The 27,665-nt window shown below is 43.4% G+C and overlaps 1 protein-coding gene across 1 annotated transcript; it reads left to right on the top strand.

The window, feature by feature from the left end:
- LOC143284957 (uncharacterized) lies at positions 1-27,665 on the top strand. Its single transcript, XM_076592119.1, has 12 exons — positions 1-85; positions 2,857-3,000; positions 6,919-7,062; positions 8,281-8,424; positions 11,042-11,185; positions 13,022-13,150; positions 16,106-16,240; positions 18,148-18,288; positions 18,870-19,004; positions 19,351-19,438; positions 19,976-20,022; positions 20,666-27,665. The coding sequence occupies exons 1-12, from the start codon at positions 1-3 to the stop codon at positions 21,082-21,084; spliced, it is 1,755 nt and encodes a 584-aa protein (XP_076448234.1). The 3' UTR covers positions 21,085-27,665.

Here is a 27,665-nt window from a genome sequence, read left to right as displayed (position 1 = left end):
ATGAGACACCACGTTCGCCGAGTCCTCGATCCAGGTGTGATCATGGTCGGGTACCCGTTGGGTCGCTGGCTGCTACGAAGACGAGGTAGCTGGCGGGGTGAGGGACGTTGGGCATGACAGTGCTGAGTGACCGGGTAAAAAGGCAGGACAGCCGCAAAGCACGCTCGCAAGCACATAATTAGACACGCGGATACATTACATTCATGAATGACATACGCACACGCGCACGGACACACACACACACGCGCGAGCGCGTGGACACACACACACACGTACGCACGCACCCACGCGTGGTGTGCACTCACGCAATCGCGCGCACTTACACGCGCGCACGTACGCACATGCACGCTCACACACAGAGAAAACTGTTTTCATTGATGTATACAGGTGCAATGATGCGATCAGTGGTGTTTTTTGTTGTTTTTTCTTTGGGTTCTCTCTCTCTCTCTCTCTCTCTCTCTCTCTCTCTCTCTCTCTCCCTCCCTCCCTCCCTCCCTCTATCTCCCTCTCTCTCTTCCGTTTGTCTTGTTATTTTTTATTTTTTTTATAGTTTTTTTCATGACAGACTCTTTTACCTGATAACGATTTTTACTTCATAGTTGTTGTTGTTTTTTTATGGTGAATAGTTGTTTTGTGTTGTTGTTGTGGTGGTGGTGGTTATTTTTTGTTTTGTTTTGTTTTGTTTGTTTTTTGAGGGGGTGGGGGTGGGGGGGTAGGGGCGGGTATTTTTCTTGTCAGAAAAAGAACTTTAACGTTTCAGCTTTCGTGGGGAGTAAGATTGTTGTGTTGTACCGGCCACTGATGTGAGAGGTGAGTCGACTGTTCTGTGACATATTGCATTTGCATACATGACATCAGTTGTCTTCATTCGGTTCTGGTTTTCTAAGAAGAAAGAATAAACACTTGAAGTAAAACATAAAAGTGAATGACCGATTAAGTACGTGTCACTTGCTGTGGCAGAATGCCACACAGGCGTAAACCTTGAAGCAATTTCAAACAAAGGGATATGTCCTTAAGTTATTGGCCGGATGTAAATTTATCTTTAAACAGTTCGAAACTATAAAATGATCATAACAGAAGAATACCCAGCATAAGGAGCAGAGTGGTTTTAAAAAGGAACGTGAGTACCCAGCACATGGAACAGTGGTTATAAAAAGGGAACGTGAATACCTAGCACATAAAACAGAGTGGTTTTTAAAAGGGAACGTGAGTACCCAGCACATGGAACAGTGGTTATAAAAAGGGAACGTGAGTACCCAGCACATGGAACAGAATGGTTATAAAAAGGGAACGTAAGTACCCAACACATGGAACAGAGTGGTTATAAAAAGGGAACGTGAGTACCCAGCACATGGAACAGAGTGGTTTTAAAAAGGGAACGTGAGTACCCAGCACATGGAACAGAGTGGTTATAAAAAGGTAACGTGAGTACCCAACACATAAAACAGAGTGGTTTTTAAAAGGGAAGGTGAGTACCCAACACATGGAACAGAGTGGTTATAAAAAGGGAACGTGAATACCCAGCACGTAAAACAGAGTGGTTTTTTAAAGGGAACATGAGTACCCAACACATGGAACAGAGTGGTTTTTAAAAGGGAACGTGAGTACCGAGCACATGGAACAGAGTGGTTATAAAAAGGGAACGTGAGTACCCAACACATGGAACAGAGTGGTTTTTAAAAGGGAACGTTAATACCCAGCACCTGGAACAGAGTGGTTATAAAAAGGGAACGTTAATACCCAGCACATGGAACAGAGTGGTTATAAAAAGGGAACGTTAATACCCAGCACATGGAACAGAGTGGTTATAAAAAGGGAACGTTAATACCCAGCACATGGAACAGAGTGGTTATAAAAAGGGAACGTGAGTACCCAGCACATGGAACAGTAGTTATAAAAAGGGAATGTGAGTACTCAGCACATGGAACAGAGTGGTTATAAAAAGGGAACGTGAGTACCCAGCACATGGAACAGAGTGGTTATAAAAAGGGAACGTGAATACCCAGCACGTAAAACAGAGTGGTTTTTTTAAAGGGAACATGAGTACCCAACACATGGAACAGAGTGGTTTTTAAAAGGCAACGTGAGTACCCAGCACATGGAACAGAGTGGTTATAAAAAGGGAACGTGAGTACCCAACACATGGAACAGAGTGGTTTTTAAAAGGGAACGTGAGTACCCAGCACATGGAACAGTGGTTATAAAAAGGGAACGTGAGTACCCAGCACATGGAACAGAATGGTTATAAAAAGGGAACGTGAGTTAATAACTGTCCGAGATGGATCGAACATCTGTGAATAACAGACATAGTCAGCTATTTAAAGAAAAAAATTCATTTTTTACGATTGGGGAGCTACAAGTACGTTAAAATGCTACAATATAATTTTGCAAGATATTGTCATGCCATGCTAATTAAAATGGCATCAGAGCCACGAAATAAGCCCTTGTGTCAGAACTTATTGCTGCCTTGTGTTAGCACAGCCAAAGAGACGGCCACTCCACAAACCGTGTGTGCTGTTTCTTATTCTTTTTCTTATATAAATGTAAATGACCGTGTTCATTGTTCAGTTATCATGTAAGCAAGCTCTGTCTATGTCTCAGTAATTGCATGTGTTTTTTCTCCTTTTTTTTTACTTCATCTTTCTAATTTTTTTTTTTCATTGGCCCTGAGGACTGGATATAAAATAATGATAATGATAGAAATGATATTATTATTATTATTATTATTATTATTATTATATCGTGATTTCTGCTTGTTCCACTCACTCCCTTCTTTAATTTAAAGAAAAATCATCAGTGGATGAGCATTAAAAGCAAGATCTAAAAGAAATCTGCTTCGTTGTTTTCTGTCTCCAGTCTGTGCGGACGGTTACTATGGTTCCCCAAGTTGTCGACCCTGTGGAAAATGTGCAACAAACACTATCTGTGACAAAACCACCGGAGAATGTTCCTCCTGTCAGCCGGGATTTGACTACGCTGCCGATCGCAAATGCTTGCAAGGTTTGTATCAATGGTTTGTCCGTTTGTCTTTTTGTCTGTGGGTAGGTCTCAATGTTTCTGTCTGTCCGTCTGGCAACAGGGAGGAATCGTTCGATTTGGTTTATTTAGACATGAATTTCTAAGTTTTCTCAAGCAATATGTATATTTATGAGCAAAGATCAGCAACAGCCGTAGGTTACAGTATGTTTGGTCGACAGTGATAGACAATCTGTCAAAAGATATATCATTTTGCAGTTATTTATTGTAATTTTCCTGGCATACGTTGAGAGAAATATTGTAATCGTGGGTAAAGGACAATCTCTCTGATCCACAATTGTGTGTCGAAATTTTGACAATCATTTCCCCATGCAGGCGACTTTTTACAAGGTACTCGGTGATCAATGAAACTTTGAAGTATACTCTTTTTACATTAAACAACAACAACAACAACAACACACACACACACACACACACACACACACACAACAACAACAACAACAACAACAACAACAACAACAACGACAACGACAACAACATCGGAAACATATGTAAAAAAATAAATAAATAAACAAACAAACAAAAAATAATAGTCATAATAATAATAATAAATAAACGTTGAAAATAAGAATCGCCATTCTGAAAAAACTCGGGAAAAGACACGTGCCATGGTCACAAGATGACCAGAACGAACCATCGTCACAACGGCCGGAACGAACCATCATCACAACGGCCAGAACAAACCATCGTCACAAGATGACCAGAACGAACCACCGTCACAAGATGGCCAGAACGAACCATAGTTACAACGGCCAGAACGAACCATCGTCACAAGATGGCCAGAACGAACCTTCATCACAACGGCCAGAACAAACCATTTTCACAAGATAGCCAGAACGAACCATCGTTACAACGGCCAGAACGAACCATCGTCACAAGATGACCAGAACGAACCACCGTCACAAGATGGCCAGAACGAACCACCGTCACAAGATGGCCAGAACGAACAATCGTTACAAGATGGCCAGAATGAACCATCGTTACAAGATGGCCAGAACAAACCATCGTTACAACGGCCAGAACGAACCTTCATCACAACGGCCAGAACGAACCAACGTCACTAGATGGCCAGAACAAACCATCGTTACAAGATGGCCAGAACGAACCATCGTCACAGGATGGCCAGAAGGAACCATCGTTACAACAAGCAGAACGAACCATCGTCACAAGATGGCCAGAAGGAACTATCGTCACAAGATGGCCAGAACAAACCATAGTTACAAGATGGCCAGAACGAACCATCGTCACAAGATGGCCAGAAGGAACAATCGTCACAAGATGGCCATAAGGAACCATCTTTACAACAAGCAGAACGAACCACCGTCACAAGATGGCCAGAAGGAACCATCTTTACATCAACCAGAACGAACCATCGTCACAAGATGGCCAGAAAGAACCATCTTTACAACAACCAGAACGAACCATCGTCACAAGATGGCCAGAACGAACCATCGTCACAAGATGGCCAGAAGGAACCATCGTTACAACAAGCAGAACGAACCATCGTCACAAGATGGCCAGAAGGAACTATCGTCACAAGATGGCCAGAACAAACCATAGTTACAAGATGGCCAGAACGAACCATCGTCACAAGATGGCCAGAAGGAACAATCGTCACAAGATGGCCATAAGGAACCATCTTTACAACAAGCAGAACGAACCACCGTCACAAGATGGCCAGAAGGAACCATCTTTACATCAACCAGAACGAACCATCGTCACAAGATGGCCAGAAAGAACCATCTTTACAACAACCAGAACGAACCATCGTCACAAGATGGCCAGAAGGAACCATCGTCACAAGATGGCCAGAAGGAACCATCGTTACAACAAGCAGAACGAACCATCGTCACAAGATGGCCAGAAGGAACCATCTTTACAACAAGCAGAACGAACCATCGTCACAAAATGGCCAGAAGGAACCATCGTCACAAGATGGCCAGAAGGAACCATCTTTACAACAACCAGAACGAACCATCGTCACAAGATGGCCAGAAGGAACCATCTTTACAGCAAGCAGAACGAACCATCGTCACAAGATGGCCAGAAGGAACCATCTTTACAACAAGCAGAACGAACCATCGTCACAAAATGGCCAGAAGGAACCATCGTCACAAGATGGCCAGAAGGAACCATCTTTACAACAACCAGAACGAACCATCGTCACAAGATGGCCAGAAGGAACCATCTTTACAACAAGCAGAACGAACCATCGTCACAAGATGGCCAGAAGGAACCATCGTGTCAAGATGGCCAGAAGGAACCATCTTTACAACAAGCAGAACGAACCATCGTCACAAGATGGCCAGAAGGAACCATCGTCACAAGATGGCCAGAAGGAACCATCTTTACAACAAGCAAAACGAACCATCGTCACAAGATGGCCAGAAGGAACCATCGTCACAAGATGGCCAGAAGGAACCATCTTTACAACAAGCAGAACGAACCATCGTCACAAGATGGCCAGAAGGAACCATCGTCACAAGATGGCCAGAAGGAACCATCGTCACAAGATGGCCAGAAGGAACCATCTTTACAACAAGCAGAACGAACCATCGTCACAAGATGGCCAGAAGGAACCATCGTCACAAGATGGCCAGAAGGAACCATCTTTACAACAAGCAGAACGAACCATCGTCACAAGATGGCCAGAAGGAACCATCGTCACAAGATGGCCAGAAGGAACCATCTTTACAACAAGCAAAACGAACCATCGTCACAAGATGGCCAGAACTAAACATCGTCCTCTGACGGGCACAAAAGCCCAGTGGTTAAAGCGTTGAACTTTCAGTCTGAGGGTCCCAGGTTCGAATCTCGGTGACGGCGCCTGGTGGGTAAAGGGTGGAGATTTTTCCGGTCTCCCAGGTCAACATATGTGCAGAACCGCCAGTGCCTGAACCCCTTTCTCGTGTTTACGCAAGCAGAAGATCAAATGCGCACGTTAAAGATCCTGTAATCCTGTAATGTCAACGTTCGGTGGGTTATGGAAACACAAGAACATACCCAGCATGCACACCCCCGAAAGCGGAGTATGACTGCCTACATGGCGGGTTGAAAACTGTCATACACGTAAAAGCCCACTCGTGTACATACGAGTGAACTTGGGAGCTGCAGCCCACGAACGCAGAAGAACCATCGTCACAACGGCCAAAACTGATGTTTAAGATAGGGTCAGGGTCAGTGATTGTTTTTTTCTGGTTTGTTCCAGTGCGATTAAGGACAGTCGAAACAAAGAATCTTTACATGATGATTAGCCTCTCTCTCTTTCTGTCTCTATGCCTCTTAGTCTTCCTGTCTGTCTGTCTGTCTGTCTGTCTGTCTGTCTGTCTGTCTCTCTCTCTCTCTCTCTCTCTCTCTCTCTCTCTCTCTCTCTGTGGCAAGGGATCATAGCCTTATTGAATTAGATATCATTACTCATCTGTGTGTACGTGTGTGTGTGTATGTGTGTGTGTGTCTGTCTGTCTGTCTGTCTGTCTGTCTGTCTCTCTCTCTCTCTCTCTCTCTCTCTCTCTCTCTCTCTCTCTCTCTCTCTCTCTCTGTGGCAAGGGATCATAGCCTTATTGAATTAGATATCATTACTCATCTGTGTGTACGTGTGTGTGTGTGTGTGTGTATGTGTGTGTGTGTGTGTCTGTCTGTCTGTCTGTCTCTCTGTCTCAGTCTCTCTCTCTCTCTCTCTCTCTCTCTCTCTCTGTCCTCTCTCTTAACAAGTGGATTGTATGTGGATGTACTTTTGGTACAAGCAGTTTTACTTACGGGCACTGAAACACATGCATATGCATGTGATTGTGTGTCTCCACTACATTCCCGTATATACCGATTTATGTTTGTTAGTTTATATGTATGGGTAGGGGGCACACATTTCTTCGTGTGTTAACGCAGAGTGTGCTGATGGCAAGCACGGTACCGGGTGCAGTCAGACGTGTGGTAAATGTGCCCAAGGAGCTGCGTGTGACAAGGCCACAGGCTACTGTCCAGCAGGCTGCGACCCGGGCTACAACCCCTCAGATCGCCAGTGTAACACAGGTATGATGCAACAGTCACTGCTGTCTTCCTGAGCAAAGTGCGGTGTGTGAGTGTACTTCAGGTTTCCCACCAGTTTGAACAAACGCATTGACTAGCCCGGACACATCCACGTTTTGATGTGCGCGGACATAGCGAGCGACCATGCATACTACACACACAGGCATGTATACACACAATCCATACACGCATGACAAGTATGCGCGCGTGCACGCGCGCGCACGCACGCACACACACACACACACACACACACACACACACATACACACACACATATTCATACGCCCGTCGTACACACACACACACACACACACACACACACACACACACACACACAGAAGCCCACGGATATGCGTGTTTGCTAAATCTGACTTAACAAAAAAACATTTTACCAAACTGACTCACTTTTGGCAATGATACTGGTTCCTTTTTTTCTTTTTTCTTTTTTTTTTTTTTTTCTTTTTTACTCGTAAGCGCACGTGCAAACAAAAGCAGTAACGCTTTCTTTTGGTGAAAAAGAGTTCAGACCGAAGTCACCAATCTTAAAAATGACATAAAGAATCGATCAAATTCTACCGTTAGTAAATTTTTGAAAATGGTTAAAATGAGCTCTGTTTGAGATGGCTTTTCCTTTATGGAATGCCTCAGGTTTTTTTTCTGACATTCGTGAAGGATTCAGTGCTGCTTCACAATTCATCCCCGATACCTATTGTTGTTGTTTTTTTCTAATTGTGTAATTGCTTTTCTGTATGCGCAAGCAACGACCTTTATGTTAATTACGTAGGTAGCGTATCACATTCATTGATCGAAATCGAAGATGTTTACATCGGTTTCTGAAATGCTCCACACTCCAGCTGTAATTAGAATCACAATTTCATTAAATCCCGAATCTAGACATCATCAAACATGGAAGTAAAGTTACAGAAAGTCTGTTGCGATATCGAGAAGTGAGTATGTCTTAAGGAACGTCGAATGTTCAGTGGAAAATTAGCCTCGTTCTTAGCTGTGTAAAGCAAACATTACTGAAATTGGCTGTGATTACCGTGCACATAAATATACTGTCAGGTATTGTTCGCATGTTAATGGGCTTCTGTGTTAATGCCGAGCGTATAATTCGTGTAGTTAGATTATCAGTGTGTGTGTGTGTGTGTGTGTGTGTGTGTGTTCGCATGCATGCCCATTCGTGTGTCTTTGCACTGGCATGTGTGTGTGTTAACGCAGAGTGTGCTGATGGCACGTACGGTACCGGGTGCAGTCAGACGTGTGGTAAATGTGCCCAAAGAGCTGCGTGTGACAAGGCCACAGGCTACTGTCCAGCAGGCTGCGACCCGGGCTACAACCCCTCAGATCGCCAGTGTAACACAGGTATGATGCAACAGTCACTGCTGTCTTCCTGAGCAAAGTGCGGTGTGTGCAGGGAACTTTCGGTAGTCTGTCATCTCTCTTGGAAACATCCAGCTGCTTTCTAGACATTCAGAATAAATTATGATTGACTGTTGACAAAATTGAAGAAGTGTCGATAGGAACCAAACAAATGCTTGCTTTTTCCACTGTTGACTTACTTGGTGGTACATCGATCTCTATTTCCGGCTCAATCAAGAGCCTTGGTTTTGTCCTTGACAGCACATTGTCCATTCTAAAAATATCAGTCAGGCCTGTCAGTCAAGCAACAGTCAATTACAGCACCTCAGTTTAAATCGGGAATACCGGCCTATCCATCGACGTAACTCTTTGCTTTTCACATTCTCTTTCCACACACTGTGTGTCTTGTCTTGTCTTGTCTTGTCTTGTTTGCTTGCTTTCTCCAGTCGTTCCAATCAACTTTGCATGCAAAACTGTGACGCTCGACTTATCAGAAAGAAAGGATCGAAGCACACATTGCCCTCTTGCTATTTCTCCATTGGCTCCAAGTCTCGCATACAATAAATGACAAGAGCGGCACTCTCTGTTATGAATGCATAAATAAATCCTATTTCTGCAACTGCCTTCACATCTGCAGCCCACTCGCGCTCTACGGTCAGCTTCAGATCCACCGTTTCCGTTTTCCCAAATCCACGCGCTCTACGGTCAGCTTCAGATCCACCGTTTCCGTTTTCCCAAATCCACGCGCTCTACGGTCAGCTTCAGATCCACTGTTTCCGTTTTCCCAAATCCACGCACTCTACGGTCAGCTTCAGATCCACCGTTTCCGTTTTCCCAAATCCACGCGCTCTACGGTCAGCTTCAGATCCACCGTTTCCGTTTTCCCAAATCCACGCGCTCTACGGTCAGCTTCAGATCCACTGTTTCCGTTTTCCCAAATCCACGCAATCTGCAGTCAGCCTCCGCCCTTCACTGTCTCTGGATCTTATGCTTTCATCAAATCACTACACTCAAATCCTCCACGTCTGGTCTTAAAGCCTACCACTTTTCAAGCAGTTCCTCCTCCTCCCCTTTCCTCACCCAATCCCTGTTTGTGTTCCCCACCATTCCGGTTTGTAATTTTCTCTGTATGTCAATGTGCATGTATTCTTAGTTGTATTTTTATCTGTCTTTACTTTCTTTTGTCTGATTTCGAGTTTCGTTTGCATGAGTTCAACTGGTTTGCAAGCACTTTTGATTTGTCTCTGCACACGAATGGGTGCACATAAGTGCATTTATTAGTGTTATATTTTCATATTATATTATTCATTTACCACACGGCAAACACCGGGTTTGACGTCCCAGAATGACCCCACCCTCAAATTAACTCCATGGAGTTTTTCTTGGATAGGTCTGAAATGATTCCAGCATGGAGTTAGCCTTGGACAGTTCCAATCCTTGTCCTGAAATGATTCCCCTTCCTTAGATTCGAAAAATGTAAATCCAGTCAAATAGGATAAGTTGTATATTGCTGGGGACAAAACAGGATGGAATTAATTTGCAGCAGCTCCAAACACATTCCAGTCTTTGTCCCGAAAACACTTCATTGTGGGTTAGTCTGGATTGGTATTTTTTCGACTGCAACAGTCATTTTGGGGCATTACCAAGTCAACTCCACTTAAACTCGAGTGGAGCAGATTCAGGACTAGCCCCCTACCCCGTCCCCCCTCCGAAAATAAATCTTCTTCTTCTTCTTCTTCTTCTTCTTCTTCTTCTTCTTCGTTCGTGGGCTGCAACTCCCACGTTCACTCGTATATTACACGAGTGGGCTTCTAATTTGGGGCATTAACCCTGGCCCTGAATTAACTCCCATGGAGTCTTTTAAGGACAAGTGATGAAGTTAAAAACATTGTTCTATCACACAGTGACCCCCCCTTTGCAAAACAAACAAACAAAAAACAAGGGGGTGAGCATGTTATTACTCAGCCGTTGGAAAGAAAGGGGGTATAGTTTGGAAGCGAGTTATCGGGGATCAGGCCAGAAAAACTTCTTGCCTTGTAAGTACTATTGATACGTGATTTTCAAAATGCGCATTTTGCAAAATCCAGATTTTCTATTGGAAGAATGGGTTTCAGTTAAACTGTGGCAAGAGGTGGAGTAAAAACAACAAACAATCAAACAAACAAAATATGACCTGTCCTGATATTTAGTCCAAGAGGAGTGTTTCAGGGTCGACCCCAGGGTGCGGAGTCAATCCACTTTCGGACATATTATCAAGTCGATTCATCGTGATATAACCGGTTTTCTTTAATATTTGTTTTATAATTCACTAATCTCATGGGTGTATATTCTTTAAGAATTTGTTTCAACCAAATACGAATATCGCATGCATAGTGTACCTTTTCAACATTATTTGACAAAGATTGTGAAAGGCCGTAAATCAATACGTTGAAGAGTATCAGTAATACTGATCCTTGTGGGATTCCCATACCAAGTAATCCGGGAATAGAGTAAGGATTTCCCAACTTTATTTAGATTATTCTATCGCTTAAACAACTTTTAGAATAGTTAAATATGCAACCTGATAATCCAACGGATGCCATACGTGTGAGTCTCTTTCTGTCTGTCTGTCGTTTTTCAGATTGCCCAACCACGAAATGGGGCCAGAGCTGCAATCGTACCTGCAGTGCTAACTGCAAATCGACAGGCAGTCGGACATGCGACAAGATCGATGGTACATGCGAGTGCAAGCCTGGCTATACTACGAATTCCCTCTGTGAAGAAAGTAAGTGTATATATATATATATATATATATATATATATATATATATATATATATATATATGTGTGTGTGTGTGTGTGTGTGTGTGTATAACGCGCACGCACGCACACACACACACACACACACACACACACACACACACACACACACACATATTTCCTGAAACGACCGATATTAATCACAACGAAAATGACCCCTGGACTGAAATCTAGGTCTTTTGAAAACAGACCGAAAAGTCGGCGATGCGTGGCGGGCCAAGGAGATGACCCATAAGGAAAACCTGAAATTTATGAAAGGTGATTCACGAGGATGTGCAATATGGAAAAGTACGGGAAAGAATGGAGACAGGAAGAGAGAGGGGGTGGGGAGATAATAATAATATTAATAATAATAATAATGTACATTTACATAGCGCCCTTTCTCACTAAGAGCTCAGGGCGCTTTACATGAAAGATAAATATTACAAGTAACATAAAGCATTCATGACTACTCTTTCTCCAAAAAACCCTCCCCCCCTCCCACTCACACTCTCCCTTTCCCACTCTACATACATCCAAAGTGAGCTGACATGGGTAGTGTTGGAGAAAAGGAACCTGAGAGTACTTATAGATAGGTTTTCAAAAAAATGAGTCTTTAGTGATGAGCGAAAAGCAGAAATAGAATCAGATGCACGGATATGATGAGGAAGGTTGTTCCAGATGTGAGGAGCAGCGAAGAAGAAAGAACGTTCACCATAGGTTCTTGATCTGACATGGGGAAGTTTCAAAAGGTAACAGTCAGAGGAAGAGCGGAGATTTCTTGTGGGAATGTAAACACTGATAATTTCAGAAAGATAAGTAGGTCCTGCGGAGTGGAAAGCAGAACAGCAGAGACACGCAACTTTGTATTTAATTCTCGCTTCAGTGGGGAGCCAATGTAGAGCGCGGAGGTGAGGAGAAATCTGATGAATGTAGCATGTGATTAAAAGATAAAAGATTAGTTCACGAGTTGGTTTGCAGGGAAAACGGGGTCGAATTTCGGGCTTGCCGTTTGTGTTGTGAGTGAAGTGTCTGTAGGAGGACCAACGCTCAGTCAAGACGGACAAGGAACACTTCCGGTTTCGGTTTCAGGAAGAAGGAAAGAAAACGAACATGATCAGATGTTTTGTGTACACATACGCATATACACACGCACGATCATGCACACACGCACGTGTGTGAACATACTCATATTCCTACTCATTCTCTCTCTCTCTCTCTCTCTCTCTCTCTCTCACACACACACACACACACACACACACACACACACACACACACACACACGTACTGAAGAGTGTCACAGACAGACGAGGAAAAAAACCAACCCACAAAACAATACCATGCCCGTGAATTGAGGACTTTTCGCAGGCGATCAGTGAAGAGGTTATCAAAGTCCGAGATCTGTGACGTCCCAAACAGCATCCGTATGCACTGACAGAACGAGATGAGACCTTTACTGAAGTCAGCATTGCTCAGTTTGGGTCTCCACGTGTTTTTCTCTTTCGGGCACTGACTGCCGATGCGGGACGCCATTCGTCTTAATTGGTTTAGAGATATTGTGATGTTTTGTTATGTATGTTTGTGTGTGTGTGTGTGTGTGTGTGTGTGTGTGTGTGTGTGTGTACGCACATAAATCACTGTTAGAATTTGGTCGAATGTCTTTGCAGGGTTATGCATGAAAGGTGTCGTTTTAGTGATGCATGTTTAAGACGTCGATTGTTACATCGCACGGCACAGTTAAGCATGCTTAACATGGAAATGCGCTGTATGAATTAAATCAAATTATATTATCATTATTATTGTCATTAATCCCTCAATGCAGGCTGTGCTGACGGCAACTGGGGTCTGGACTGTGGCCGTGTATGCAGTTTGAACTGCAACGGGCTGTGCGACAAATCCAACGGCCACTGTCCGTGTAAACCAGGGTTTCTACAGCCCACCTGCGTCTCCGGTGAGTGTATGAATTCACACTGAGTGTAACATTCCTCGTCGTCTTCTCTTTTCTCGTTCTGTTCTTCTTGGTCTTGTTCTTTCTTTCGTTCGTTCTTTCTTGTTCTCCCCTGTACTTCCAGTGAGTGTATGAACACAAACTTTGCAACAGCACAGTTTTCTCCTGTTGTGGTGGTTTTGTTTTGTGTGTGTGTTGTTTTTTTTCTGTTCTTTTCTTTCTTGTTATTTAGCTCTGTTCTTGTTCTTTTGTTCTCTGTCTTTCTTGTCTTCTTGTTCGTCATTTTTCTCCCCAGTCTCCCTCTGGAAGAAGTTAGCAAAATGGTTGAGTTGTTTATCTGCCAATACAGTGTCCGTTGAGGGTTTGGGTTCAAATCCTTTCTCCGAAGCTTGACTGGAAAATCAAGCTGAGAGTCTAGTCGTTCGAATGAGACGATAAACCGAAGTCTCGTGTGTAGCACGCGCTTGTGGCACTGGAAAAAGAACCCTTGGCAACAAACGCGCAAAATTTTATAGAAGAAATCCACTCGGATAGGCACACGAATATATATATGATGTGCGCATTGAAGGCCTAATTAAGCGGATGGGGTTATGCTGCTGATCAGACATCTGCCTATCATACGTGGTGTGTCATATATGGATTTTTCTGAATGCAGTGACGCCTCCTCAAGAAACTGAAACTCCTCCTCATCATCATCCCCCTGTTTCTTCTTCTTCGTCTCCTTCTTGTCATGTTCTTATGCATTCATGGGCTGTACATCTCCGTGATCACTGTTTCTACAAAGTGGTTGTGTCAGTAAATGATCGTTTTCTTTCCCTTAACTCTGCTCCGTTTTTCGGACGGTGATAATTGATTATCTTGATGTTTTTGAGTTTCCATAATTAGGAGATCTTGTTTGCCTGACGGGATCTTTAGCAAGTTTCTGTGTGTGTTCTTTAAAAGTTTTTTCTTTCATTAACATGGTCAACCAGTGACGGATAGCATCTTTTCGGAGATCCAAGTAAAGGCTACTACACACAACACTTTCCCCAAGTGTGTCAGTGCTAGTTTGCCTGACAATGCTTGGGCTATGGCTGCTGAGTTGAGCTGACATTTTATGTTCAGCATACATATATGACGTTCCTTGCATCTTTTCCAGATCCCTAGTTAGTAAGGTTCAAAGGTAAGTTATTTACGAGGTCTTCTATTATTTACCATTATTTCTTCTCTTTTTTCACAGTATATTTACACACGTTTCTGACGGTGGTCTGTTCATTGGTCTTATCCAGACTTAATTATCTTAACGGTCTCCTGTCTGGTTTACCTAATCATACCTTCTTGAAAAGCTCCAGAAGGTCCAGAACAGTGCCGCCAGGTTGGTCTGCAAGTCACCTTGACGGGGACACATCACACCTGTCTTTACAGTCTCTTCAAAGGCTGCCTGTCCAGTGCAGGATCATGTACACACTGCATCCATCTGTTTCTCATCTATTTCTGGCATTGACTCGATAGTTGTTTTTTTTGTGTGTGTTTTTTTGTGTGTGTTTTTTTTTTTCCACAGATACCATCCACGTCAGCTTCAATTCTTACGATACTTGTCTGCTTCGCACCCCCTCAGTCAGAACAAAGTCAGTGTCGGCCGGCGTTCTTTCTCTTGTGGCCTAAGTCTGGAACCAACTCCATGTGCAGATTAGGAACGCATCTTCATCCACTCCACTCAAGTCTTCTCTTAATTCTAAAACCCTCTTCTTAAAACCATTGTAGTAACCGCTACCCCATCCCATTGTTCTCATTGTGTGCTCTGTGTGTGTGTGTGTGTGTGTGTGTGTGTGTGTGTGTGTGTGAAATGGTAGTTGAGTTTAACCACCTATTGGCATGAACACGAACATGGTTCAGGCATCAGGCATTTACGCGTTGAAAGACACATCGTGCACACCGTAACACTGGGGCCTCGGTGGACACCAGACACTACATGCTCACGTAGAGGGCGCAGGGGCGGGGGGACGGGGCAAGGGGGGGGGGGCTACAAGGATAAGAGTTATTCCTGGAAATTTTCATTTGAAATATAATTGAGAGAAATGAAAAGAAACAAAATTCATTTGGTGTGTGAATACATGTTCATGCTGACGCAGCAGACAGTAGGGGGAAGAATCGGTGACGAAGACCTCTCCACTGGAGAGCGTCACGATCACAGATGCCAAGTCAGCAGAACCACTGACGGGCGCAATAGCCGAGTGGTTAAAGCGTTGGACTGTCAATCTGAGGGTCCCGGGTTCGAATCACGGTGACGGCGCCTGGTGGGTAAAGGGTGGAGATTTTTACGATCTCCCAGGTCAACATATGTGCAGACCTGCTAGTGCCTGAACCCCCTTCGTGTGTATATGCAAGCAGAAGATCAAATACGCACGTTAAAGATCCTGTAATCCATGTCAGCGTTCGGTGGGTTATGGAAACAAGAACATACCCAGCATGCACACCCCCGAAAACGGAGTATGGCTGCCTACATGGCGGGGTAAAAACGGTCATACACGTAAAAGCCCACTCGTGTGCATACGAGTGAACGCAGAAGAAGAAGAAGAAGCGGAACCACTGAGAGTGTGTGTTGTGTTGAGTAGAGCAGGTCAGTGAGCGGAACAGGCATGCAGCAGAAGAAAGCAACAAAGCCGCGGCACAGTGCAAGAAACAATACAAGTAAACATGTAGTGCATGATGGTGAAGACCATGCCACAAAATACGCGCACCAAGCCCACAGTTCTCACGCAAAATCGCTGGCCTAAAAGGAAAGGAAAAAAGAAAAAGAAGAAAAAACACTATCCTTCAAAGAAAATATGTCTTACTGCATGCAGCTATGCATGTGAACCTGTGTGTATGTGTACACGTGTGTGACAGAGAGAGAGAGAGTGTATGTGTGTGTGTGTTTGTGTGTGTGTGAGCATGTTTTCATGGTGGTAACGGTATCCATCTCTCGTGCTGTTGCAGAATGCCCTGACGGCAGATACGGGCAGAACTGTGCTTACCTCTGTGGTTTTTGCCACGGGGAGCAGGCAACTTGTCACCATGTTTCCGGAAACTGCTCACGCTGCGCTGACAACAGAGAAATGCCTCTCTGCAAAGGTACAGTAGACATACAGTGAAGACAAAACAACGTCGTGATGGTAGTGGTGGTGGTCAGTGGTTGTGGTGGTAACTGTAACTGTAGCGGAAGTAATATATTATATAGTTGTATATTTGCAGCAGCAGCAGTAGGGGTGGTCGTAACTATGCTAATGATGATATTAATGCAGTAGTAGTAGTTGTTGTTGTTGTTGTAATAATCGAGATAATTTTGCGGAGTTTTTTTGTTTGTTTGTTTTGTTTTGTTTTGTCTTTTTTGTTTCCTGAATATGCAAATGTGCACGGCTGAAGCCACAATTTGAGAGGAGTAGTCGTAGTAGAAACAGAAATAGGGGGAGGTAAATAAGGAGAAAGAGGGACACAGAATGAATGTTGACCACCAGTAGCAGGAGAGGAAGTAGAAGAAGCGGCGGCATGTTGAAACTGGTTGTGTGAGTGACCGTTGTGGCAACAAGGGCAGCTGTTGTAGTTCATTTTCTGTGTGCATAGAAACGTGTGTGTGTGTGTGTGTGTGTGCGTGCGCGCGAGTGTGTGTGTGTGTGTGTTTGTGTGGTTGTGTTCTGGAGCAGATGAGAACGCACAGAGAGGGAAAGAGAGTGGAGGCTGCTAGGAAAAGAGAAAAAACCGATTCACGTTTATGTTTGTGAATAATTGGTTATTTGTATCCGCATTTGTTCTGTTTGTATCAACATGATACGTTTGTATATCCGTGTGTGTGTGTGTGTGTGTGTGTGTGTGTGTGTCATTGTAAAGCACTTTGCGCTCCCTCGAACACAGGAATGAAAGCGCTAAAGAGATCTTCCCTTTTAAGTATTTTTATGACGACAGTGTAGCGACTGCACAAACGCAAAATTCCTCAGATCCCCCCCCACCTTATTCCCGCACCACTCTGCTCGGGCAAGACGTAAAGATCCTGTTGTGATGCATGTCAACAAAGACGGATGGGACGCACGCTGTCCCTAACCTAATATGTGCCCTTAAACGGAAACATTACTTGGGACATAATCCGAGTCAGCTAGCCACTGAAGCGACCAGTGTCTGAAATGTCTTCCAAGCGAGGTCTTTCCGTTAAAGGACAGGCCATCAAGTTAAGACTGTTTTTCTTTCTTTTACCTCGTGTGCAGAGCGTGACCTCCTGGTGTTTGACCCATCCCTTGATTCGTGTGTGAGGTGGATTGGGGCGAGTTCACACAGCGCCTTCTACACACACACGCGCGCGCGCACGTGCTCACACACACACACACACACACACACACACACACACACACACACACAGCCCTTTTCGGGATGTGAAACAAGACAAGTGCTGTCGGTTAATTTGCACTAAAAAAAAAAAAGTATGCTTGCTCTAGGTTGCACGTTCCATATTAGAAAAATAAAACACTGAAGGGGAAAAATAGGAAACTATCAATGAATAATTTTGCTTTGTGCACGTGGATGAAGACTCGGATCCAAACTTTGGCATTCACCAGGCATAAAAGAAAATGAATGTTTTTCAGTAAGAACACTAGTGATGATAATGATAGTATTATAATGTACAATATATAGTTGTTAGGATGCATAATAGTGGTAATGGAATATCAACAGTGCTTAAATCTGCTGAGAGCTATTAATTTTTACGGAAGTTTAAAGACTTAGGGGCATTTCCGGAGCCCATGCCCTCAATGGAGGTAGTTTGATTCGCATGTACAGTAAGAAAAACCTTTGTTTCACTTGCAGACAGATGCTACAGGCTTCACCTTTTTAAACTAATTTTCTGCGAGATTGGTATTCGTGATTGACCGGACATTCGGTCAATGATTATTGTGCTGACGGGTAAAAACAGTATGATACCGCAGCAAAATTATCAATGATTTCTCGTTCAGAGATAAGAATAAAGTATTTTTGTGTCGTGACGTGTGGGGCAGATTGCATTGCCGGTCACTGGGGACCCACGTGCGGTCAGCGCTGTGGTCAGTGCGGTGGGGACGGGAGTTGTGACCCTCTCAGCGGTACCTGCGTCTCCCTCCGATGTTTGGACGGCTGGACCTCAACATCTTGTGACGTCAGTGAGTACTGTCCGGCGTGGAATGAAGTCGGTTGTATAACTTAGTTTGGAGCGTTGTGGACCCCTATAGCTTGCGTCCATTCTGTGGAGTGGCTCGTTTCGGAGAGTGTGGCGTTGTAATGCAGGCTTTGTGATACGGGCGCGTCCCTTGATGTCAGTGGCAATCTGTGAAGTGTGTGACGGGTTTGTGTGTTGTTTTTTGGTTGGTTGGTTTTTGTTGGTGGTTGTGGTGTGTTTTGTTGTTGTTGTTGTTGTTTTTTTGTTTTTGTTTTTTTGTTTGTTTGTTTTTTTGGTTTGTTTGTTTTTTGTTGTTGTTGTTGTTGTTGTTTTAGGGCAGTGACGCTCGTCAAAAACAGACGTGTACAGTTCATGTCATGGAAACACGTAAGTACAATATTCATGTGTCGATATCTCACATTTTTAAAGTTATAAGAAAGTTCTTCGGATCGGAGAAAGAGTACAAAGTAATATGAATTGCCTTTCTGGTTGTTCTTTCACCGCATGATTTTTGTCCAAAAATACGTACAAAATGGTCATGGTACAATGATTAACCTACGCAGATTTTTATTTTTCTTTCCACAGAATGCGAGGAAGGTTTTTACGGTCCGAACTGTTCGTTGAGGTGTGGCAATTGCCTGAACGGAAGCCCCTGTCGTCCTGACAACGGAATATGCGAGCAAGACTGCGACGATGATCATACAGGAGTGCTTTGTCAAAGTGAGCGAGCGTGCGCGCGCATGTGTGTGTGTGTGTGTGTGTGTGCGCGCGCGCTCGCGCGCGGATGAGGAAGGTGATGACTGCTAGAATGGCTGTATTGGTATTGCTCTGTTAGAGTGGATAAAGTCTGTAGTGTAAGTTACTATCGTTGTTTGGTGAAATGTTTACTGTGATGTTACTGTTGCTGCTGTGTTGATGACAATGATGATGATGGCAGTGATGGTGGTGCGGTGCTGATAACGTTGCAACCTCCACCTCGCCGCCTCAACCACCACCACTTCCAGCATTACCTCTATCATCCTGTCATCATTAATCTCTTCACCTTCATCCTCTGGCTATGTTGCAGCGGAGAAGGAGAGTCTGGTAGGGCCCATTGTAGGATCTGTGTTGGGAGCAGCGGTTCTGATATCAATAACCATCGTCGGAGTCGTATGGTGAGTATGGAAAATTAACGTGTGTGTGTCTGTCTGTGTGTGTGTGTGTGTGTGTGTGTGTGTGTGTCTGTCTGTCTGTGTCTCTGAGTGTGTGTGTCTGTCTGTGTCTGTGTCTGTGTGAGGGCGTGTCTGTGTCAGTACATAATTGTACCTAATGCTAGTGTGTGCAATAGTGACAGAGAGAACAATAAACAATGTGAACAGCTTTAATGTCATCAGCGATGAATATGCTATTTCACATGGGTATACACGGCATGTCTTCTTTTATGCCTTGTATGAACTCAAATAGAAACAAACGAAAGAAGAAAAAAAACATATAACAAATAAATCATTCCTGTATGAGTGATGTTAAGCGGCGACTGACAGGCTGAGAGTGAGAGAGAGAAAGGGAAAGTCAAAATGTGCTGTTATTATTACAAGAGCCATGTTTGAATAGAAATGACCGCAGGACATCTGATAATCATCGGTAAGGTATGATTTTACACTGCACATTGTGCTACATGTGTGTGATAATGGGTGTGGGTGTGGTTGTTTCAGTTTCACAAAGTGGTTTTCTGCCAAGAAGCCGGAACCACCCAGCCGAGGTGAGGCAAGATTAAAAGAAACCAGAATCATTTCCACCACCATCTCTCATAGACATACCTACCGACAGTTACACACACATGTGCACGCACTCAGTGACAAAGCCACTCACGCAATGTTCGTGGGACTATTGACTGAACTAACTCCCACTGACTTTCTGTTTTCATTGGGTCTTTGTGATTATATCATGTATTTATGTAAGGTCGATTACTAAGACAGATGTTTTGTGGATTATGTAGTCTGATTGTCAATGATGTTTTGGGAAAATCGCTAATTTAGGGGCACGGTAAAGCACATTAAACAACAGCAAGTATGTCTCATAAATAGTCATCACAAGTGGATAAAACATTACTTTAGCGTGTGTGGTTTTCCGTTCTTTGTCAGTTCAGTATCATTCCACCTCCCCCATTTACAAAAAAGATATTACCATTTCATAGATGAATAAAACAAAACATGAAAAATATTAGCGTGACTGCTGTATAAAGCATACTGTAGGAAAGGTATCAAATCATACCTGCTTAGGGGCTTTACAGAAACACTCAAGTGAGGAATATTAATACAGTTTGGAGCTGGTTATTAGTAACAATTGTGCGTGAAGCATTTCCCAGTTGTCATACATGCCACGTACACCCTGCCCTGTTTCAGATTTCATGGACATGACCCAGCATTCAGAAGGCGTTTCAGATCAACGGGTACTGGTGGGCCAGAGGGACTCGGTGGTCTATCAGAACCTGGGGACAGGCACGAGCATCCACAACTACGACCGAACCAACTTCAATCATCGAGACTCCCACCACAACTACTCCAGGTATTCTCCTGGCAGTTCCCCTGGCCAACCCACAGCCCAGTCCCGTGTCGCCCACACCTACCAGAACACGGCAGTGGACCCCACCGCTGATGAGGGGACGACTGGGGCGGAGGGTGGGAGGGAGCGAAACAGGGGAGGCAATCGTGCAGCTCCAGAGGGGACATACGGCAATGTGGATGATCCTCCACCAGCTGAGTCGCCGTATGGAAATGTGAGAAGCGTGCATCAGGGCGTTTATGGAAATGTTTCACGGTGAACTAGCAGGGATGGCGTTTTTAATCAGAGCATTTTCCAGCAGATCGTATACTTTCTGAGATCAGAATGATTTGCCAATCATCTGTAATTAATGATCCTGTGATGGAAATCCATACTGTCTTATCTGTCCGTTTTCCCAACTGTTGGGTCAGACACTTGGGGTTGTTTTTTTCTATACATGAAAGCAAATAAAGATTGTCCACGGTCAGGAAAACTTGCCCCCAACTCCCACACCCCTTCAAAAAAAGCACTCTTTTTTCCTTTTTCCCCTGTTTTAACAAATAGTCCTCCATCCTTGCATTTTTCCCCATTTTATTTTTTAAATATCTTTTTGGTATTCTTACAATGAATACAATATATACCACAAAATGATTTGAAAGTAATTAAGCGTATAGCATCAGTAAGAAAAAAATTCGGTTTGTTTATCTAATGGTGGACAATTTTTTTCCATCCTTAAATGTTTGACTTACTTGACTTATGCCTCTTGACTCCTTGTGGAGCATGGGGCTACTACAGCACTCCTCCAGCGGACTCGGTTTTGGGCTGTCCTCTTCAGCCAGGTCCGTGTCCATCCGGCTGCCTTCATCTCATCCTCCGTGCTTCTTCTCCAGGTCTGCTTTGGTCTGCCCACTCTCCTCTTTCCTTCGGGGGTTCCATTCAAGTGCCTGTCTTGTGGTGTCGTCTGCAGGCTTTCGCAGGGTGTGGCCTATCCAGCCCCATTTCCTCCTCCTGATCTCCTCACTGATGGGCACCTGGTTGGTTCTATTCCAGAGGCAGGCGTTTGATATGTTCTCTGGCCATCTGATGTTTAAAATATGGCATAGGCATCTATTGACGAAGGCCTGTCGTTTGTTGGTGTTCGTCTTGGTTGTTGGCCATGTTTCAGAGCCGTACAGGAGGACTGCTTTAACATTGGTGTTGAAGATCCTTAGTTTGTTGTGAGTGGAAAGAGATGTGGAGTTCCAACTTGGCAGCAGGGTGTAGAAGGCATGACATGCTTTGTTGATGCAGCTCTTGATGTCTTCATCCGCCCCTCCATCCTTGCTCACTACGCTGCCAAGGTTGACAAACCTCTCTGCCTCACTGATGTTTCCACCTCTGAGATGGAGCTGATCCTGCTTCTTGTTGTTTACTCTCATGAGCTCTGTCTTCCTGGTGCTAATCTTGAGACACGTTTTCTCATCTTCTTCAGACTTTAGCTTTTCTTGGGCACCTTGGTGTCTATGGGAGAGAAGGCATACATCGTCTGCGAAGTCCAGGTCTTCTGACTGTTTGGTGAGAGTCCACTGGATCCCTTTCCCTCCATTTTTTGTGGTCTTCTTCATGATCCAGTCCACAGCGAGGAGGAAGATCGTGGGTGACAGCAGACAGCCCTGCCTCACGCCTGTCTGCACCATGAAAGGGTCTGTCAGTTTCCCATTGTGGCTGACTTGGCAGGTCAAGTCTTTGTATAGCTGCTGGATGATGGAGATGAATTTGGGTGGTACGCCGTAGTGGTGCATCAACTTCCAGACGATGTTTCTGTCTACATTGTCGAAGGCTTTTTCAAAGTCGACAGAGGTTGTATAGAGAGGGGATTGCCATTCCACTGACTGTTCAATAGTAATTCGCAAAGTAGCGATGTGATCAGTGCATGACTTGTCTCGGTGGAAGCCTGCCTGTTCTTGCCGCAGTTTTTCGTCTAGCGCGTTTTTCAGTCTGTCCAGCATAATTCTGGTTAGGATCTTGCTTGGGACCGATAACAGCATGATGCCTCTCCAGTTGTTGCAAGAAGAGAGGCCCCCATTTCTTCGGTAGTTTGACCATACAGCCTTTTTTCCACACTTCTGGCACTAGCTCTTGCTCCCATACTTTCTGAAGCAATGGGCGAAGCATCTCTGTAGATGTTGGGATGATTGCCTTTATCGCTTCTGGGCCTGCTGCTTTCAAATTTTTCAAGGATTTGGTGGCTCTGGAGATCTCTGGCTTGGAGGGTGGGCTTGCATCCACATTCAAAATGTGGTCAGCCGGTGGTATGTCTGGGGGTGTGGATGGTGGTTCAGTTTAACAGTTCCTGAAAGTGCTGTGCCCATCTTGCTCTCTGACACGCCTCGTTGGTGATGGTTCTGGCCTCTTTGTCTTTCACTGGTCTAGCTGGGATGCTGTTCTTTCCTGAGAGTGTCCTTGTGATTTCATACAGCTTCTTCAGGTCCCTTTTCTCAGCTGCTGTGTCTGCTTATTTAAATGTTTGGTGCTTCCTTATACCATTTTGTTCATGCGAAGGTTAAATGTTGTAAAGCTTTGAAGCTGTAATCTGACATATGCACCGACGCTGCTTATTATTTTCATTCCTATTCTTCGTATCATTATCACCATCATCATCATTGTCATCATCAGTAGTATTAGTGGTATCATGATAATCATTATTATCACAAGAAAATGAACAACGACATGATATCATACACTATAATCAATTAGTTCATTCTGAAGTTTATATCATAAAAGTAAAGCGAGAAAGAAATATTGTACATAATTTCTATAGATCTACACAAGTTTGTGACAGGGAGCCTTTAGATTCCATACTATACAGTAAGATGAAAAGAAGCCTATTCTATATCACATCATATTGTATATGGCTAGGATGGCAAGGAGCTTAATACAGCAGCTTTCTTTCGTTCAGTGATGTCTTGGCCAATCTACTAGGAACAATCGAGGCTCTTTCACTTCGCCATAGGTCTGCATGGTAGGCTTCAGAAATTTGTTTATCACAGACTCTCTTCTTTTTCTGTTCATTGCCATCTTCCACCTGTAAGTATGCGTATTTGTGTGAAGCATTCTTTGCTTATGTTCGGTTTTGATGTGTACCTGTGAACCAGTGGTAGCCAACATACTCGTGTAAAGACGCAGCACAGGTGTGCATTGTATTCACACAAAAGGATATAACGCTCTGTAAATGTCGATGACTATGATAGTGGTGATGGTCAGTGGACAAGCTCGGTGAGACTATAGACAGTGTGAGACTAAGATAATGACGAAACTTGGCTGTATTTACCCATCTTAACGTCTTGTCGGCTTAGGTTCCCCTCCATCCTCCCCCCCCTTTTCCCTCCCTTTCTCCCCGCATCACCTGGGGTGGGTGTCGACGTTAGACCCGAATGTATCTTAACAAACATGGGTCTTTAACAGATATATATAGCCTGTGTGTTGTTCTGGACCGTATTACACGCTACATTGAAAAGGGTCTCTCTTCTGGACAATATGATGCAAGCAGTTCACCATTTCCCAACTCTCACCAAGCAAGCGCAACCTCAGCATCTCACACTATTCTGATGAGAAGTATTTACAACACAGCATCAACAGTGAACAATCACCTGTCAGTCTGCAGCTGTCGGACTTGTTTGTGATCATCATCCAAAGAGCGCAGGACGAAAGATGCCTCCACGTTAGATAATTCATGGGCTGGATGAGTTTTAACGTGCGCATATGTAATTATGTACATACATATAAAGTGAGGGAGAAAAAACCGATAGAATGTGTGTGCATGTCCATGTATGTGTTATATATATATATATATATATATATATATGTGTGTGTGTGTGTGTGTGTGTGTGTAGAGAGAGAGAGACAGAGACAGAGAGAAAGCAAAATTTAACATGAACTGAACTGCATATCATATTGTACCCATGCCTTCTACTCAATTTTTTTCATATTTCAATTTCAAAATGATGTGTGTTTTTTTCTGCTTACAGCTTCATGTTCTCTACCTTGATGTTATTGCTTGTGAATTATATTTTGATGTGTAGGCCTACTGCCCTTTTATATACTGCCTAATGACGTATGAAATGTACTACTGAATGTCTGATAGTGTGATGCCAACAATTAGAGAAAAAATCGTTGTATGTCGGGTCCCCAAAAAAGTGAACCGCTTTTTGGCAAGTATTTTCTCATTGATGGAGAAGTCGAATTCATTGAAAATTTTCACACAGTATCCTTAGGGTATCATCAACAAGTCTGCAAAATATCTAAAAGTTCGGACGCAAATTATGCGAGGATTGCCAAATTTAAAACAGCATGTCAAAAAATCCAGTATCAGAGCTGTGCAATGTGACCTTCATCATGTTCATGCCAGCTGCCAGGTGGTATCTGTCAATCAATATCAGTCTAAAAACAGCCTGTCTATGTGTCAAGTCTATTGATTTTTTTGATTTTTTTTTTTTTTTTTTTTTATTGTCGGCTGTATCCAAACTCAGTTCTGTCCAAAGTTTCAGTTTGGAAGGATCAACCATGCCTTCGAGTGAAAGTGATAAGGTTACCATTGAAAACTGTTTCAAGGAGAAAGGCTGGGGTGGAAGAAGGATCGTCACTGTAGATAGACTTACCACTAAAACACGCACTACAGGGTCAGTAGGACGTAAAATTGGCAGTGGGAGACCCAAGACTGCATGTTCAGAGGAGAACAAGGACCGTGTTGAGGAACTGATTCAACCCCAGGAGAACCCAGGGACCTACAAAGAGAAGTTGCAAGCGATTTACAAGTGAACAAGTCTTCTGTGCAAAGGATGGCGAAAGAACTGGAGCTGAAGCCCTTCAGGAGGATACGGGTAACAAGGAGGGACCAAAATTTTAGAGGGAAAAGAAAAACTCGCTGCCGTAACTGGAATGACCGCTACTCGGCCACTGATGTGAAAGGGATAATTTTCACAGACGAGGAAGACTTTACCTTAGAGATAGCTAAAAATCGCCAAAACGATCACGTTTATGGGAAACGGAAACGAGAAATTCAGCCATCTCCCCTCTATCATGAGACTTCTAGATTTTCAAAAAAGATAATGGTTTCAGCTGGAGTATCCTGGAAAGGAAAAACAAACGTTCATTTTCTTGACACTGATAGAAACAATGTTAATAGTGAAAGCTATATTCTGTTATTGGATGACAATCTTCTCCCGGGTCCTAGAAACAGTTACGTGTTTCAGCAAGATGGGGCTCCTTCACACACAAGTAGGGTAACCCAGGCCCATCTGGAGGAGACTACAACAGAATTCATCAAGAAGGATGAATGGCCTCCACAAAGTCCTGACTGTAACCCAATGGATTATGCCATATGGGACTCTCTGAAGGAGAAAGTTTACCGGGAAGTGAGACAAATTGACCGAGCAGGTGTTAAAGGACAGGATAATTATGTCATTGGAGGAGGTATCGGTGGAAGAAATAAGTAAAAGCATTTCTGCTTGGAAGAGACGGCTTCGTTTAGTCGTGGAGGAAGATGGGGGAAATTGAGCATAAACTGAAATAAGTGAGTTTTCCTCTGATACTGGATTTTTTGACATGCTGTTTTGAATTTGAGAATACTCGCATAATTTGCGTCCGAACTTTTAGATATTTTGCAGACTTGTTGATGATACACTAAGATTACTGTGTGAACATTTTCAATGAATTCGGTTTCTCTGTCACTGAGAAAATACTTGTCAAAAAGCGGTTCACTTTTTGGGGGTCACCCGATATAAGATATTCATACATATAATATCATATTTGTATAGCACTGCTGAAGTTAGTTCAACAGGCCTAGTAAACTACTGTAGCTGTTAATTTGTTTCCTGTTGTTATCTGTAATAATGTTGTTGTTGGTTCCTTGTTGTTCGTATGTGACATCCGGATAGAACACTGTACTTGGACATTTTCAACATTTTATTCTATTCAATTATAGGCTACAGTACATAAATGTCTTCACACAAAGAGAGTCTGGGTGGAAGTGCCGGGAGTGATCACTTCGTGCAGGGAAAGAGGCAGAGACAAAGACGTTGGTGCGAGGGAAAGGATAGTTGATTTGGTTATTTTTAGGGTTACTGCAGACTTTGCTATAATATAAAACTAGATTGCCTAGTTTAAATGATGCTGTTTACATCATCACGTTTATCATTTATACAGACACTTGTCTTAATAACCAGTCTACTGTTCGGTTTTGTAATCGTATCTGTCTCTGTTTATGATACTTTTGTCATATTCTTCCTGTGTAAATCCATGCTATAACTCTAAAAATCATACCGGTAAAACTGAAAAAAAAAACAACAACCAAGAAACATTCCGATCATCTTATTCAAATCTACACAGAAGAAATACAAAATATGCAATCGTGCATGCAAGCACACATACACACATGTACTTGCGCATGCACACGCATACACACATGCACACACTCTAAAACACACACACACACACACACACACACACACACACACACACACAAGTTCAAAATTTCTCTCTGAACATTCAAAGGCTCTTCCCTCACATCAAACCTGCAGTCATGGCCAAATAAAGGGCACACATGTACATGATAAAGACTGAACTAATTTTTTTGAGTAAAACGTTAAGAGGTAAACATAATTCTGACAGAGGGGACATGTCCACTTCTGCACACAGAGGGTATCGTGTAAATTCACACCAGTAAGCGCAAATAAAACTATGTATACCTATGTCGTCAATGGACATTTATTAGTTGACCTATTATATATATATGAAATGATCACAGAAAATAATATTACTGTGCTCGAACGTGTGAGAGAGAGAGAGAGAGAGAGAGAGAGAGAGAGAGAGAGAGAGAGAGAA

Source organism: Babylonia areolata, chromosome 8 (genome assembly GCF_041734735.1).
Source record: "Babylonia areolata isolate BAREFJ2019XMU chromosome 8, ASM4173473v1, whole genome shotgun sequence".
In the NCBI taxonomy this organism is placed as follows: Eukaryota; Metazoa; Mollusca; class Gastropoda; order Neogastropoda; family Buccinidae; genus Babylonia; species Babylonia areolata.
This window is presented reverse-complemented; position numbering and strand designations above follow the sequence as displayed.